We start from the raw sequence: 16,241 nt of genomic DNA, 5'->3' as shown, positions 1-16,241 counted from the left end.
CGTTAAAAATTTACCGGTCTTGATTGTCCAATTACCGAAGGGCTGCAATCTCGCGGCGTCCGCCTTCGAAATTGGTAATACGGCTTCGAGATCGGATAACGATCCCATCGGTCCTCGTTAATAAACGGCTCCCTCGAACGGCCGATTAATTGAATCCTCCGAATGACACTCCGTTGGACGACTCGAAATATTTTATTAACGCGTCCACGAGAATCTTGTGATAGCTTCGAGATAAATGGTATTAGGAGAGGTTCTTGGTTATTAGATATTAATTATCGGTCTCTTGTAATTATTTCGTTGGTGAGGTTTTGAGAGTGCTCGTGGTTTATCGGAGGAGACGACGAATGTATTTCTAGTAAATGTTTTAACAATAGTGCTAATGTTATTCAATTTTTGAAGATTTATTCTTTCTTCTTTGAACTGCGAAAGATTTGTTTAGATATTATTATTGATTCTTTACACTGTGATTGTTTCGTAACGAGATCTTGAGAACATTCGTGCTTTATTCATTATACTATCTAAGAGAAACTATTTATTTTCAAGATCATTTCGAATATACAATGCTTTTAGGATATCAATAACTGCGAAACAAACCGAAACCAGTAATTTCCACTGGTAACTAAATACCACTAAAATTATTCGATTTTCCGTACATCCAAATTTTGTGCTAAGGAAAATAAAAGATCGAAGAAATATAACATTTCTAAATTTCGCTAGGAATACTATAAAAATTAGTTGCAGTTGCTGATAGATTACAAAACAACCTGGAGTGCCAAGGGTTAATCCTTTGCACTCGAAAGGCGTCTTTTAATCGCCATTTGATTTGACCCAAGAAAACGATAAAATCTCAAATTCAATATTAAACTGTCTCTAATGTATCAACACATGGAACATCGGAATGAAATGGTTCTGTCACTTAGTTTACGCAAGGTATTTCTTTATGTTAGTTGTAAAAAATATCATCGATATTTCATCAGAAAATAATGAATATTTCTTGAGAAAAATATCCTCGAGTGCAAAGGGTTAACAGTGTCAACCAGTGAATTATGAATTCCAGCGATAAGAGTCTAGAAGGCGAGCCGAGAGCACAATTTCTCCCGGACAACACGCGAGACGGACGGCTCGCCGCGCGTCGAAGCTGTCTTAAGGTACGTCGAGTTTATCTTGACGTCGTCCGTGGCTCGTCGCATTAATTACCGAAAACCGTGGCAAGCCGGGCTTAACCGCGAAATTTATGGGATCGCAACGCCGCCGGCGATTGCGATCAGAGTTACATATAATGTCAGCCGGCAGTTCCGAAGATTAATAATACCTTAACCGCGGGATTTGTCGTTCGAAGTTGACGGCGCAGCGGGGAGAAGTTTCAGCGATTGCCTGGCGAGCCTGGCACCGGTTACTCGATCCCCGCCAACCCCCTTTCGCTCCGGAGACCTGGCTGCGCGTCGTAAATGGAACGACGTGCCTTGTAAATTGAATGTAACAAGTCGTATCTCCGCCGAGATCACCGGGACGCTGCACACAACGATCCTTGATCTCGCAAATAAATTTCACGGCGAGATTACGTTGTTAACCCTTAACAGACCGGAAGTGTTTCGAGTTTGCTCGCCGGCAAAAACTATCGCAACACGGATAAGCGGGAACAAGTCCACAGAAGCGATCTGGCACGATACTTAACGTGCTAACTGGAAATATTACAAGAATAACACCGTTGGAAGTAATAAAAGCACTCGATCCGCCAGCCAGTAGAATAGCTCAATGTCTGATCAGACACTGAACTATCTCGCTCCAACTACATATATTTTCAAACTGAATCTTTCAGTTTTCAGGAACTTCTTTTACAAAATCTGGACGCTACATTCTATTGCTTCACACGTATATTGACTAACATTTGAACAGTATACATTTTGGAAAAGTCTAAGTACCTACAAATCCAGCTATACGTTAACACTAAAACTACCGTACCAGTCAAAATGAATGTTTCAGCTTTCCAGAACTTTTCTTTACAAAATCTGGACGCTACTTTATATTGTTTCACACGCATATTGACTAACATTTGAACATTATACATTTCGGAAAAATCCAAGTACCTACAAACCCAAAAGCTATACATTACCACTAGAACTACGTACCAGTCAAAATGACTGGTTTCGATTTGTTTATGTCGCAGTTATTAATACCTTCAAAGCATTGAACATTTGAAATGATTTAGGAAATAAATAGTTTCACTTACTACGATGAATATCCAAAGAAACTGAAAATAATCTGTTACAATTTTTATAGAGATTACATACCAATCGTATTAAATGCTCGGTAGTTCTAAAGTCATTTTTAAAGATCACGCTGACATAATTCCCGTTCCTCTTCGCTCTAAACTCACCCTCCCCGGTCCCCGCATCGCACGCCCAACCATAAAGCCAGTAAAACAACGGAAGCTCATTAAAAGATACTCGATTGGCTCGTTAGAGGCGGTCCCACGACCATTCTCTGATATTACTTGTTCGTTGAATTATGTAGCCCCGCTGCGTCCGCAAAGCTCGCGCGCCGCGGGTCGCCGAAGGAAACGGATGAAAGGTGAGGAATGGCCGGGGGAGTACGGCCGGCGTATCGAGCGGCGACTGCGATCTCGCCGCCGTACGTCATGTACAATGCCAGCTCGGGCAGTTTTTACGGATATTGCATCGACCTGCTGAACGATATTGGATCCGCGGCGGGCTTCGATTACACCATCAGGGGATCGTTCGACGAGCATTACGGGCACAGGGACCTGAGGAACGGCAGCTGGAACGGCATGGTCTACGAATTAATGAAGAACACGTCAGACATCGCCGTCGGCCCGATATGGATCACGTCTGACAGGGCCGAGGTAAAAATATTGAATCTTCCGGCGGGCCGAAACTAATAAAAGTTCCCCGAGATTGACTGTCGGATCGATACCCGTGAAATTTTCAGGGGACCGGCGCGCCGCGAGCCCCGATTAACCGGATCACGATTATCCGGGGATCCTCTGTGTTCCTTCCGGAGTATTCGCGACGGTTTTATTGCTCCTCGCTTGTAAAGGTGCGCGCTTCGCGAACGAGTCGCGCGCGGGGCTCGACGCGACGCGACGGGGAAGAGAGATTATTCTTCGCGTCCTATTAGCTTGATGAAGTAACTTTTAAGTGCACGCTTGAACGGGAGACGGCGAGGCATGACGAAGGATGACGCGTCTGTAGCTTCTGATCGAATTATTAATCCTTCGGTGGCTCGATGTGTTACGTGAATCGCGCGTTTACGGACAACTTGCGTCTGCTTTTTAGAAGTATTGGGAATTGTCTTTGTAGAAGATTTTCTCAACTCGGTCGCTTTGTTCTGAGATGAATGATTCGCAGTTGAAAGACTGTAGTCAAAGTCTGGTTCAATAGTAGCATCACGAAGTTCGATATTTAATATTGAACCTCGTGTCATCAATATGCAAAGTATTGAAATAAAGTACTTCTAATTAGAACAAGTTTCTTAAGATTCGAAGGGTGTCTCGCAGCTCTGCGAATTTAATTGAAAATCTCCGCAGAAACGCCTGGATAATCTAAATACTCTCAGAATAAACATTCCGAAATAAGTCAATCCGAGTCCAGTAGTTTCACCGTTAATCCATGCTTGAATGATCGTTAATCTAGTTTCAAACGCAAGATCCGCATCTCATCAGGATCTTGATTTTTTGAATTCGATTTCCGTTGAATATTCCCTGAACAAAGACTTCCCAGCGCAAAGAATTCTGCCATCTAATCAAAGTTCCAGCAACCCTCGCTGCTGAACTCGATCCCCTGCCCCTTCCGCTTCCGTTTCCCCCGAAATCCTAACAAGCGCAACGATCATCAGCCCTCTGTTTCCTCTCGCAGGTGGTGGACTTCGCGATCCCCTTCGGTCGGAGCGGTTTCACGGTAATGATGCTGAATAAAAGGAAACGCGTGCCGTTCCTGCGTTTCCTAATGATCCTGGACATCGAGATCTGGCTGAGCCTGCTGTTCGCGTTCCTGTTAACGATGCTGCTGTTGCTCGTGCTGGAGAGGTACTCGCCGTTCAGCTATCGGAACAATTGGCCCGAGCACCGAGACGAACCGGACGATCGATTCGCCACTTTGAGGGGCTGCTTCTGGTTCGCGTTAACGTCGCTGACGCCCAACGGCGGCGGCGAGATTCCGAAGAATCTGTCGGGCAAAGTGGCCGCCGCGACCTGGTGGCTGTTCGGGTGCGTCGTGGTCGCCGCGTACGGCGCGAACCTGGCCGCTTACGAGTCGCTTGAGAGATTGGAGAAGGGCATCGAGTCCGTCGAGGATCTCCTGAAACAGTATCGCGTCTCTTACTCCACCGTGGAGAACTCCGCCGCGCAGAGATACTTCCAGGCGATGAAGAGGACCGAGGAGATGCTTTACGGGTGAGCGACCCTTTGTCACCAGGACGAGGAATCGTCGTAGGGGTTGTTCGGTAATTATTTGCAACGCTGATTCCTCGCCGATTTCGATGGAATTGAAGTATGGTGTTCGAGATTTGATTTTGATTTTGATTTTTAACAGTTAGCAACCGAATGGGGAGATCTCCCAGTTTTCATTTAGCAACGTACCTTTTACTCTGTTTATCTTTTCTTTTGTTATTTAGTGAGTCTTGACTGGGATTATTTGCATTCATCAGATACGGTTCTTGTTTTTACAAGACATGGTTTCTAACTAAATTAATTGAATGAGTATAATTGAAGATAAATTCTTTTTAGGTCGCCTAAGTGTTAACATACATGTCACCAGTTTAGACTCAGTTTGCCAGATGTTCGCAGTAGATTTGGTAGTGGGGAGTTTTTGTACTTATTTGATAAAAGAGTAATTCTCGGATGATCTTTGTTTTGATGTATGTTGTTAATGAAGTAGGTTTGAAGGGTTGAAGAGAGCGAAGGGTTGAAAGGATTAGAGATTATCGTAGGAATTAGCGAAGGCATTGATTCGGTAATACGGAGAATTAATTGAAATATGGCGAACTTTGACAATTTGGAATACAGGATTTTATGTCCCGCGACAAAGAACATGTGTATCGTGAATCCGTGAGCAAGGATAACATCTCGCAGTGATTTCTAGCAGGAAATTACTTTTCTGCCCGCGGTGGCTCCAGAATAACCTCTCGTATGTCACGTGTATTCTTCTCTTTTCCCTGTATCCCCGCCGCACTCGTATCAAAGCCTGCTATCGCGCGATACACGATATTAAGACCAGAAGCTGTAAGCAATAAAGCTAAGTCTTACTTACCTCGGCAAGAACGTCAATCCCTCGACTCAATATTAATGCTGATCTCCTTGTTTTCGATTCTAAAACAAAACATAGCAATGTCAACCGTTCGACTAGGGCAGAATGTGCAAAGTGAAAAATATAGTACCACCTCACCTATATTAACACTAGAACTACCATAGATCAACACAACACGATTACCGAACAAACAGATGCTTCTCCAAGAAACTACGAAAGAAATCAATGTAATACGCGAATCGAATGATAAATCACCTGAAATCCCAACAGCACTCGCGGAGTTCCAACAGGAAAACGTCAAAAGAGTCGTTTCGACTGCTCGGTAGTTCCAGCGTTAAGTAGGAATCGCGCTAAATCTTATCGGGGCGCAAACGAATCCCGTCCGAAATCGAAAACGTAGGATCGGAGAGAGAGGAAAAACGTTGCAGCGTTTGGAGACGAATAACCCTGGACGAGAACACGCCGGAGTGGAAGAGATCCGAGTACGCCGTGTGGGATTATCCGCTGGAAGACAAGTTCACGAAGATGTATTACGCGATGGAGCAAGTGGGATTTGTGCGGGACGCGGCGCAAGCCGTGAAGATGCTCCGGGAAGTAAACCGCACTTTCGAGTTCGCTTTTATAGCGGACGCTATGACCATAAAATACCTGATACTGACGAACTGTGACTTCAGGCAGGTCGGCCGTGAGTTCAGCAAGAGGCAGTTCGCGTTCGCCGTGCAAAAGGGTTCGCCGTTGAAGAGGAAAATCGACGACGCGTGAGTCTCCGCCCCGGACTTTTACTCCGGCCGTTCTCTCGTCTTCCGGTCGTTTTATTCGGCCCGCGCGCCTCCGCCTCTTTGTCATTCATTTAAGCGGCCGCTCCGCTCGCCGATCACACGGGCCGACGCGGCGTCTGTGAACTGTCTTCCATGTTTTTATCAATGTTCCGGGCTTTATTGGATTCCAGTTTATCGTGCAGGTCCGCGACTTCTGCTGTTGCTCTCTGATAAGGGAGAATTAACCCCTTGAGGATTTGGGCTTAAGGTTCTTTAGATACGGATCGCTCAGCAGCCGATGCGGTTGAGAAAATTAATGTTTGGCTTGTGATATGATTATACAATATATTCAGAAGCTATGAAAAGAAGGGCTTTCTGACCTAGAACCGCACTGGCTTCTAAGCGACTCGTATAACGCTGAATTATGGAAAGGAGACAATCGTCTATCTGTGTTCCGTGACTAGAGTAATTAAGTTGTTACTGCTGTCGAGCTTGGACGAAGTCTTATGGTATTCCAGGTTGAGCATTTTATCTTCTACGACAGAATTTCCATTACCTTTGTAGTAGTTAAATGGCGAATTCTTTTGCGAATGTAAACTTCTGTAAATAGAGTATTAAAGAGGTATTAACGTTCTATGAATAATTCTGTTAAGCTCTTGTCTTTAGGAAATTAAAATTTTCGGACTGAGTTATTGACATCAGAGCCTCAAGTGCCAAGAACCGTGGCTACGAAATTACGTACAACACTGGAATTCGTTACACGTAGTGTTTACACAGGTCGACGAAGTTTAATTGAATAACGCGAGACTCCTTTGAAGCTTTCCAAACGCCGCGAGAATACTCTGGTCAACGGAGTATCGCGAGTCCGCTCGGCGCGCAGTTTCATATAAATAATTAACATTTAATTGCAGGATCACACGTCTGGGGATCCGAGGTAGATTAAAGGAGCTCGAGAGAAAATGGTGGGACGAGAACCCTTTGAGGGCGAATTGCCCCGCGGACGAGGACTTCAATGCAGGCTTCGGCCTCGACCATTTGGCAGCGGTATTCTCGTTGATCCTGGTCGGCATATTGCTAGCCGTGCTGATATTATGCCTGGAGTACGCGTGGCACACGCGGCAGCTCAGGCGGCGCGACAAAATGGCGCGTCTCTTCGTCAGGAACACGATGGCGCGGAACGAGGCGCGCGGGAGTCGATGAAACGCTCGAAATCGAAGAAAAATTTGAAAATTTAAAGAAAAATTAACTTATAATTGCACCGTAGATCTCTATATGAATGCAGATTTCCAAGGATCTCACTGAAAAAGCAGAACTATTATAGAAATTCACGAGTTTGCCTCAAGTAACGTTACGAAAACTACATTTTAGATACTTCACGTATTGCACTCTATGCGATTTTGCGATTGTAAATCTCCCTTGTGTGCACAAATATCCGCAGTTCTCTCCTAAGCATCCTTCGGTCGTTCGACTACGTGTTTCGAAAGGACCTCGTGTTTTTCCGCGCGTAAATACGATGTACCGTTTTGTAAACGGCGAAGGGAACTACTGAAAACACCGGAGCGAACAGAACAATCGGAACGAGCGCGGGAAGAGGGAAAAAACATTGTCCCGCGCGAGCATATATTTCCCCGTTCGTTCGGTCGGATTAACGTGTCACGTAGCAACGAGCGAGTGGAACGGAGATACAGAGATTTTTCGGTATTCCCGGCAATTAGCTAATCTGTTTCCTCGCCCCCCTCGCCGGCGACAATGAGAAACTCTTCCGGCATTGACGTTAAAATCGATGCCGCCGTTCCGTTTCGTCTTTTTCGTCGGGGGCCACGGATAATTGGGCAAACACGCCGCAAACAAATATGCGCGGAACTACCCGGCAAACGCGAAGAAGCGTGCCCGGACGCTGAAAAAGCTGGAACAAATTTTCGGTATTCGAATTTGTTTATTTAATTAGCTGGAGATTGCCGATCGTAAATTGACGTCGGTCGTCCGCTGAATTTCCCGGTAACGAAACACGCGGATACTTTCGTACACTGGCGCTGCGAGTTTACCTTTACCCTTTCAGAGCCCTCGTCCTGATAGGATCCGCTGGAATCCCGCAAGTCATCCTACTCGAGCGCGAATCCATTAACAAAAGGGCACAGACTCCGCAAAACCGGAACAAGAGAACCAACTAATTCATCGTATTATACGAATATTCAGTTGGCAACCGAGGAAAATCGCAGTCTAATGGTACTCAGGATTACCGAAGACTCTTCGAAACCATTCGATTTACCTCTACAATCCACGAGCGTTCGCTTTCAGGTGGTAATTCGCGCGTGAATAAGCAAATGCAACAAACCACGACGATGTAGACGATACAGATCCGCAATAAATTACCAAACGAATACCTAAAACGAGTAAACGCCCGATCCATCCTATGACACGCGAAAATCCGTCAAACCCTGGTGTCCGAGGGGAACAGAAAAAAGTAAGTCAGCAGGGGATCGTTCGCGACGCCGAGTCACGTCACGGAGCTATCGATGATCGCGTCGAAATGAAAGTTTCAAGCGTTTCGCCGCGGAAAAACCAGCGATCGACCGGCCAATTACCAGATAACGTGATCTAGGCGGCACGCGAACGGCCGTCATGCGAATCCCGCGGTCTTTGCGATTCTCGAGCGTTCTCAGAGCGTTCTGAGCCGGCGTAGTCCAGTCGTCGGGCGATCTGGAATTGTCGAAATTCGAAAAACGCAACGGAGGCGGAAGAGAGGAGACGAAAAACACGTGCGAGAGGATCGCGTTCGCCGGTGGGAAATTGATTAGGTCATCCCCGCGGCAACCGATGCGCAAACAGAAATAAAATGGAGCGTGGCACACACACACACACGTAAACACGGGCTCGTGTGTCTACGTTTCGAGGCCCCGGACTCAGTTGCTTGACCGATTTCCGCGCGCCATATACGGCGAGGCGTCGCCGACTGCGATCAAGACCGACCGCGCCGTTTCATCGATTACCTGTCGTTCACGGGACACCTGTAATTTCGACGCGAGCTTTCTCCGGCCGGGGTGAGCGACGAACTTTGCCGGGAGTCACGAGAGAACGTCCGGGGCTTCAAGATACGGGCTAGGATCGCGGCAGCTTGGTTTTTCAGTTTCAAGTCTCTGAGGTCTGCTGAGATGATACCAGTGTACTTTGCGGCCGCCTTGTGCGGTCTCCTCGGACTCTGCGGCGAGCTTTCGGTCCACGGACAAGGAAACGTCGCGGCTGATAAGGAATCGAGCGCTCGGGCCAGGCCGGTCAATCTTTGTGAGTGTTCGGAAGCGATTTGACAGTGTTCCTTGGCGCGGAATGGGGTGCAGTCGAATCGAGAATATAGCGATTGATTGATTTGGTAGTTTGGTAGTTTGGTAGTTTGGTAGTTTGGTAATCTAAGTACCAGTCGCTCAGAAGCCGACGCAGTTAAGTCTTTTTTGATATTACCTGATTATTTCTGAATTTTAATACAATAAATAACATTCCTTAGTTATTCAAGAATTTACTTTTATAGCTTCCGAATATCTTGTACAATCATTTCCGAAGCTACAACACTGATTTTCTCAATTTTCCTTTTCTAGACCCAACGCATTAGCTTCTGAGCAACTCATACATGTCAGTAATTACTTTTAATATTAGTCGATTACTAAAAAATCACTTGCAAGCAGAGAAACAGAGCAGAAAGTAACGTAACGATAATGAAGATATAAAATATATATAAATATAAGATAGAAACCTTCAATGCAAATATTATTTTCACTGCAACTACCTCGAAGAATTTATAAGAAAGAAGTATCTACTATCAAACAATCATACGTTTATAACGACTCTAGTAACGTTGCCCCTCTCGCACAATTTCCAATACAACGAAACCTTCAATTCGCAAAAGCACGTCTAACCGTCTCTACCGTTCCGAGCTAGTCATCATCAGCGACAAGGGCAACAAGGTGACAAACCCGAGTATCGCGACCGCGCTGAACGCGATCAAAGAAAAGCACCCGACGCACCTAGGCAAAGTCTGGACGATCGAGGTGAACGAGACCAGCATGAACGACACTCTGGACCAAATCTGCACCACCTGGGACTCCGCCGTGAACAGCAACACAGTCCCGGACCTGGTCTTCGACGCGACAACGGCGGGTCTGGGGGCGAAGATATCGAACTCGTTCACCGCTGCCCTCGGGATACCCACCCTCTCCGCTCAGTACGGTCAAGAAGGGGACTTGATCTACTGGAGGAACCTGAGTCCCGACCAAAGTGGCTACCTGGTCCAGGTGATGCCTCCGGGGGACCTGGTGCCGGAAGCCATCCGGCAGCTGGCGATCCAACTGAACATAACGAACGCGGCGATCCTCTACGACGAGAACTTCGTGATGGACCACAAGTACAAGAGCCTGCTGCTGAACGTGCCGACCAGACACGTGATCAACGAAGCCTCCCGGAAGCTGGCGGACATAAAGAGACAGCTGCCTCGCTTGAGGGACCTGGACATCGTCAACTACTTCATCTTAGGGGACATCAGCACGGTGAACTTGGCCCTGGAGGCGGCGGAAGCCTTGAACTTCACCGGCAGGAAGTACGGTTGGTTCCTGCTGACGCTGGAGAGCAAGGTTTGGCCCACGTGCCAATGCAGTAACGTAACCGTCTTCTTCATGAGGCCCGAATCGGGGGACAAGGGCAAGCTTCTGGAGGCCAGCCTGCCGAAGCCTCTCATCTCCTCGAGTTTCTACTACGACCTCGTTCACCTGGCCGTGAAGGCGATGAAGCTGGCGCTGAACGACGGCGACTGGCCCGCCAGGCCGAAGCAGATCACCTGCGACGAATACAACAACACCAACACCCCAGAGAGGGGGCTGGACTTTCTGGCCAAGCTGAAAACTGCTTACGAGGACATGACGCCCAGCTTCGCGGGCATCCACTGGGGCACGAAGAACGGCGAGCACCGCGCTCGCTTCGAGATGTCCATTCACTTGGTGAACATCGAGGACGGCGCTCTTTCCTCGACGACCGACAGCGGAGCCTGGAACGCGAGCATCGGCTCGCCCTTGCAGGCAAGTCTCTAAAGTGTGACGAATAGCCGATCGGAGGTTCAGAACGATCGCTGCTCTGTCTCGTTCCTATCGCTAATTGATTCCTTGATCTCTTCTGCCTTGGTCGAACGCTGTTCTGTGAACGTGATGAATTTCACGGTTGGAAGATGACAGTCGTCTTTCTGGGAATCTTTACGTAGGAACAGGTTTCGGGGATTTTTCGGGTGAATGTTTGATCCTCTGCACTCGAGAGGTGACTCTCAGTCAGCACTTGATCTGATGCAGTGAAATTATAAAGTTTGATATTTAATATTGAAGTGTATAATGCATCGGTGCGAGAAGTATTGAGATACAAACGCTTCGTTTCTCCTGGAGTTCATTTCAAATATCATCTTTGTCTAGTTAGAAAGTGTTAATTTCGGTAGAAATACTTCTGAGTGCAAAGGATTAACCTAATTGTAGTGATGCAATTATAAAGCGACTAGTTGCTCCTGGCAGATACCATGAAAGGCGTTACGCTTTGCGTAATCTATATATTTATAGAATAAGGGCGCTTTTCACCCCTTATCCTGCTATAGTCTTTAACCCTAATCGGACGATGTGACTGAGTCACGTTTGAACTTTTTACTTAAAGTTTTCGATTATTTCATATTGCATTTCCAGAAGTCTTTTCGACCTTTTAAAATTTGAGCCCTATAACCAAAAACAATAGCATTTTGATCGTTCCTTATTCTCATAAGTGACTGAGAGTCACATCGTGGTACGATTATGGTTAACATAAACGCTGAAGATCCAGTCTACCCTCGAACGCGTGAACGAACGCTACCACGAATCCAAAGATGGTCAGGCTAATTTCAGATGGATCGACGCGAGCGCTCACGCGAACAGTTTAATTTCCCGGAAAGGGTGGTTTAATATTTATCGCGTCCGAAGGCAGATTGATTGAGCGGACTGTGCGTGACATTATCGACGGAAATTAGGTCGGTCTATCGATCTACGAGCGACGAAAAAAACGGCGTTCCTTTTTTGAGTCACGCGACGACGGGGCACGGGGCCGGGAGGAGGGGGAATACGGGCTCGATAATCGAATGTCACGGATGAAGCGCGATACGTTTGTACGAAATTCGTGCGGTGAAATTGCGGTCGCGGTTCTCGCGCGATAATCGAGGCTCGAGCGTGGATGGCACAAAGGAGGGAACGGAAATGTGGAAAGCGTGTTCGATTGATGAGAGATGGAGGGCCGTGCTCGCGTTTCCTATCCTTCGAACCTGTTATCATTTCCCGTGGAATTCAATAACGCCAAGCTCCGCTCAAGACTTTTCTGTATAATCTTATTCCTCTTTTCTTGCCTCCCGTTCCTCTGTATTTATCGATTCTGCGCTGGATAAGTGAATTTTTGTGTAACTCTGCTTTATAGGTTTCTCTGGCGACTCTTGGTTGCCACTTGAATTTAATAGAGAACTGTGAAGTTTGGTAGTGTTAACACTAGAACTACCATTTAATACGATTAATGTGTAACCCGTAGAAAAATTGTAACGATAGATTGTTCTCGGTTTCTTCAGAGTTCGTTATAGCATTCGAATGAAACTATTTTCAAGATCATTCTTCAATGGTTTCGAGATATCAATCTTTAAACAAACGGTAGTTCTAAACTGCGTAAGTTTTGAAATTGATTTTCCGATAAGTTAGTTTTAAAATATGTTGCCGACAAAACTTGCAAAGGGTTTCTCCAATGTTTCATTTCACAAGATCAGAGTATTCGACCGTCGAGATGTAAGTTTATTTTTAAAATCTACCGTGTTGTTAATTCCGTATTAAAAAGTTCTGTTGAAAGTTCCGTGAAGCTGTCATTTAACGGTAGCAGATCGAGCGATAACTCTCACGATATTTTCAGAAGCAATCGTTCCCCGCTAGCCGCTCGCCACGTTCATTTGTCAAATGACTGTTCCCCGTCGAAGATAAGACGCCATCGTGTTCAAGCACGTTATTACTTAAGGAAAACGATCCGCCGCTGGAAGCGATTCGTTGGAATTACAGCCGAAGCAATTCCTTAGCGGTGACCCTTGACCGGCACCGTGGCCGTATCCTTGACACGCGGCCGGCACGTTTATTTACACCTGTTACCGATAACGGCTGCTGGCTCTGATGAAGATAGCGCATGCGACTTTATTTGTTTATCGAATACATAAACGCGACTGCCGTCCGCCGTGTAAACGTGCTCCGGCATTCGCGCGGGTTATTTCGCGTTGAATGTTTCCGCGGATTCTCCGGTTCGAGCAATTAAAGCCTGTAATACGTGGGATTCGCCGGGAGCCACTGGATTCTGGGGCCGCGGGAACGCTGGAAATTTATTCCTATTACTCTCGAGTCGCAGTTTCATTCATTATACAAAGTGAAAAAGTTCATCGATGAAACGGACCCTTTGAACTGATAAGTAACCGAGTTTCGATCCCATTCCATCCTTCCTCGTTCCCTTAACACGCTGACTGGCCGAGGACAATTGCTGCCTGAAATAATTCACGTCGAATGGGAATATTTCATAGTTTAATATAAGAGTTCCAATACCAGATAATAACTCTTCCTATTTATCTTTGTTACGAAGGTATATTCAATCATTGATGTAACACGAAGCACTCGAGATCGAAACAGTGAACGTTAACCTCCCTCCTGCGAGCTAAACTAATAAAGGTTAAGATCGAATATTAAACGATATATAATATCTAACATAAAACATTAAAATACCAAATAGTAAATAATAAACAATAACAGTAACCCACGAAATCCAAGAAACTCCGCGTTCCGCAGGTGACGAGCGACGCGGTGATGAACGCGTCGGCAGTGAAGAGCTACCGGGTGGTCACGGTGCTGCACCCGCCGTTCGTGATGTTCAATCAGAAGAAGAACGAGTACTACGGGTTCTGCATCGACCTGCTGAACGAGATCAGGGAAACGATCGGGTTCCAGTACGAGATCCGCGAGACCGAGGACAAGATGTACGGGAACCTGAACTCCAGCGGCACCTGGAACGGCATGATGAACGAGCTGATCATGAAGCGAGCCGACATCGCGCTCGGGTCGCTGTGGGTCACCGCCGAAAGAGAACGAGTGGTCGACTTCACCGTCCCTTACTACGATCTGGTCGGCCTCTCCATTCTGATGCTGAAGACGAAGACGTCCACCTCGCTGTTCAAGTTCCTCACCGTGCTGGAGAACGAGGTCTGGTTCTGCATACTGGCAGCCTACCTCTTCACGAGCGTGCTGCTGTGGATCTTCGACCGCTGGTCGCCGTACAGCTACCAGAACAACAGGGAGAAGTACAAGCACGACGAGGAGAAAAGGGAGTTCAACTTGAGGGAGTGCTTCTGGTTCTGCATGACATCGCTGACCCCGCAAGGCGGCGGCGAGGCGCCGAAGAACCTGTCCGGCAGGCTGGTAGCCGCTACCTGGTGGCTGTTCGGATTCATCATCATCGCGTCCTACACCGCGAACCTGGCTGCGTTCTTGACCGTCTCCAGGTTGGAGATACCCATAGAGACTTTGGAGGATCTCAGCAAACAGTACAAGATCCAGTACGCGCCGATCGTCAATTCGCCGGCGTACGTCTACTTTCATAGGATGGCTGCTATCGAGATGAAGTTTTACAAGTGAGTAGCACGAACGTCTCGCGAGTATGCTGATTTTCGAGATGTAGTTACAGTTGATTCGTGTTTTCGAATTGCAAGGAGTAAAAGTGTCTTCTCGTTAAGATCGGTTATTGGACATTGAATTTCGCGAGTATGCTGATTTTTGAGATGTAGCTACAGTTGATTCATGTTTTCGAATTGCAAGGAGTAAAAGTGTCTTCTCGTTAAGATCGGTCATCGGACATTGAATTTGATTTTTGAGGGATTGATCGACGAAAGTGATGATCCGTACAGGATTGTTTTCTATGTTTTTGTGTTGTTTTTGTATCTATTTTGCGCAATTTTGAGCTTTCAAAGTTCTTGCGAATGTATGTAGAGTTGCACAGGGTAGCTAGCATTGATCGAATGTTCGTCTGCATCGTGTGCGTCCAGCATTTGGAAAGACATGAGCCTGAACGACAGCCTGTCGGATGTGGAGAGGGCGGATCTAGCGGTTTGGGACTACCCGGTCAGCGACAAGTACACGAAGATGTTGCAAGCGATGAAGGAAGCCGGCTTCCCGGCGTCGACCGAGGAAGCTCTGCGACGCGTCCGGCGCCTCGATTCGAACAACGAGTTCGCTTACATAGAGGACTCGACGACCATCAAGTATCTTACCATGACGAACTGCGATTTGGTTCAAGTGGGGGAGGATTTCTCGAGGAAGCCGTACGCGATCGCGGTGCAACAGGGGTCGCCGCTGAAGGATCAGTTCAACAATGCGTACGTAAACAGTATTCGGTCGATGCTTGCTCGAGAAGGGATCGACCAGTGATATGTCAAACTCTTTCAATTTTCTTTCAAATGTACTGGATTCAAAGAAGGTAACGTTCAATCTGTAATAAAAGATATGCAAATCTAAAGTCTAAATTAAGAAAGCTGAATTTGTACGTAGAGAATGAGAAGGGGCTCGAATTGAAGGATCCAATTTACTCGCGTGTCGCTTCAATTACACACTCCTCTGACATTCTGTTGCTTTTTCATTTCGCCAGGATCTTGATACTGCTGAACAAAAGGAGATTGGAGAAGCTGAAGGACAAATGGTGGAAGAGGAACCCGGAGAGAAAGGACTGCGACGCGGAGAACAGCCAAAGCGACGGCATCAGCATCCACAACATCGGGGGCGTCTTCGTGGTGATCTTCCTGGGCATCATCTTCGCGTGCATCACGCTGGCGTTCGAATACTGGTACTACCGTCACCGCACGGACACCGTGAAGATCGATCGGGGCAGTCCGATCAAAGGGAAAATCACGAAAATAAAGCCAATCAAGTTCAACCTGCAGCCCGCGCCCACTCATGGCTTTCAAGCGGCGCAATTCAGGTCGAGATTTTGAAGAGATCTCGCTTTTCAAACAAAAAAAACAAGAAATGAAAAGCATCAACAGTGTGATGAAAGACCGCGCAGCGATGCAACAGAATTTTATACGGTCCGCATGTATCGCGATTATTTCGGATGAATTTTATAAAGCCTAAGGGGTGGAAAATAGAGAAATCGACGAATGATCGACAAGAGACAA

General features: G+C 46.7%; 2 protein-coding genes across 2 annotated transcripts; both read left to right on the top strand.

The window, feature by feature from the left end:
* Nucleotides 1–2,599: 2,599 nt before the first annotated feature.
* LOC116429961 (ionotropic receptor 25a-like) lies at nucleotides 2,600–7,465 on the top strand (the record flags this gene model as incomplete). The annotated part of the gene is made up of 4 exons (XM_031983528.2): nucleotides 2,600–2,863; nucleotides 3,876–4,411; nucleotides 5,693–6,022; nucleotides 6,934–7,465. Coding segments are annotated over 4 exons (1,419 nt in total), but the record flags the coding sequence as incomplete, so codon positions are not given.
* A 1,139-nt stretch (nucleotides 7,466–8,604) lies between these two features.
* On the top strand, nucleotides 8,605–16,226 carry Ir25a (ionotropic receptor 25a). Its single transcript, XM_031983475.2, has 5 exons — nucleotides 8,605–9,304; nucleotides 9,953–11,082; nucleotides 13,867–14,705; nucleotides 15,117–15,446; nucleotides 15,716–16,226. The coding sequence occupies exons 1-5, from the start codon at nucleotides 9,175–9,177 to the stop codon at nucleotides 16,056–16,058; spliced, it is 2,772 nt and encodes a 923-aa protein (XP_031839335.1). The 5' UTR covers nucleotides 8,605–9,174; the 3' UTR covers nucleotides 16,059–16,226.
* The last annotated feature ends 15 nt before the right edge of the window (nucleotides 16,227–16,241 follow it).

The sequence above is a fragment of the Nomia melanderi genome, chromosome 2 (genome assembly GCF_051020985.1).
Source record: "Nomia melanderi isolate GNS246 chromosome 2, iyNomMela1, whole genome shotgun sequence".
Classification (NCBI taxonomy): Eukaryota; Metazoa; Arthropoda; class Insecta; order Hymenoptera; family Halictidae; genus Nomia; species Nomia melanderi.
This window is presented reverse-complemented; position numbering and strand designations above follow the sequence as displayed.

What these genes read in the sequence shown, in the direction of transcription:
- Ir25a (XM_031983475.2), top strand. Translation starts at nt 9,175, where the DNA reads ATGATACCAGTGTACTTTGCGGCCGCCTTGTGCGGTCTCCTCGGACTC. An exon ending in GGCCAGGCCGGTCAATCTTT is followed by an intron (nt 9,305 to 9,952) that starts GTGAGTGTTCGG and finishes GTTCCGAGCTAG; the next exon opens with TCATCATCAGCGACAAGGGC. An exon ending in AAGGATCAGTTCAACAATGC is followed by an intron (nt 15,447 to 15,715) that starts GTACGTAAACAG and finishes TCATTTCGCCAG; the next exon opens with GATCTTGATACTGCTGAACA.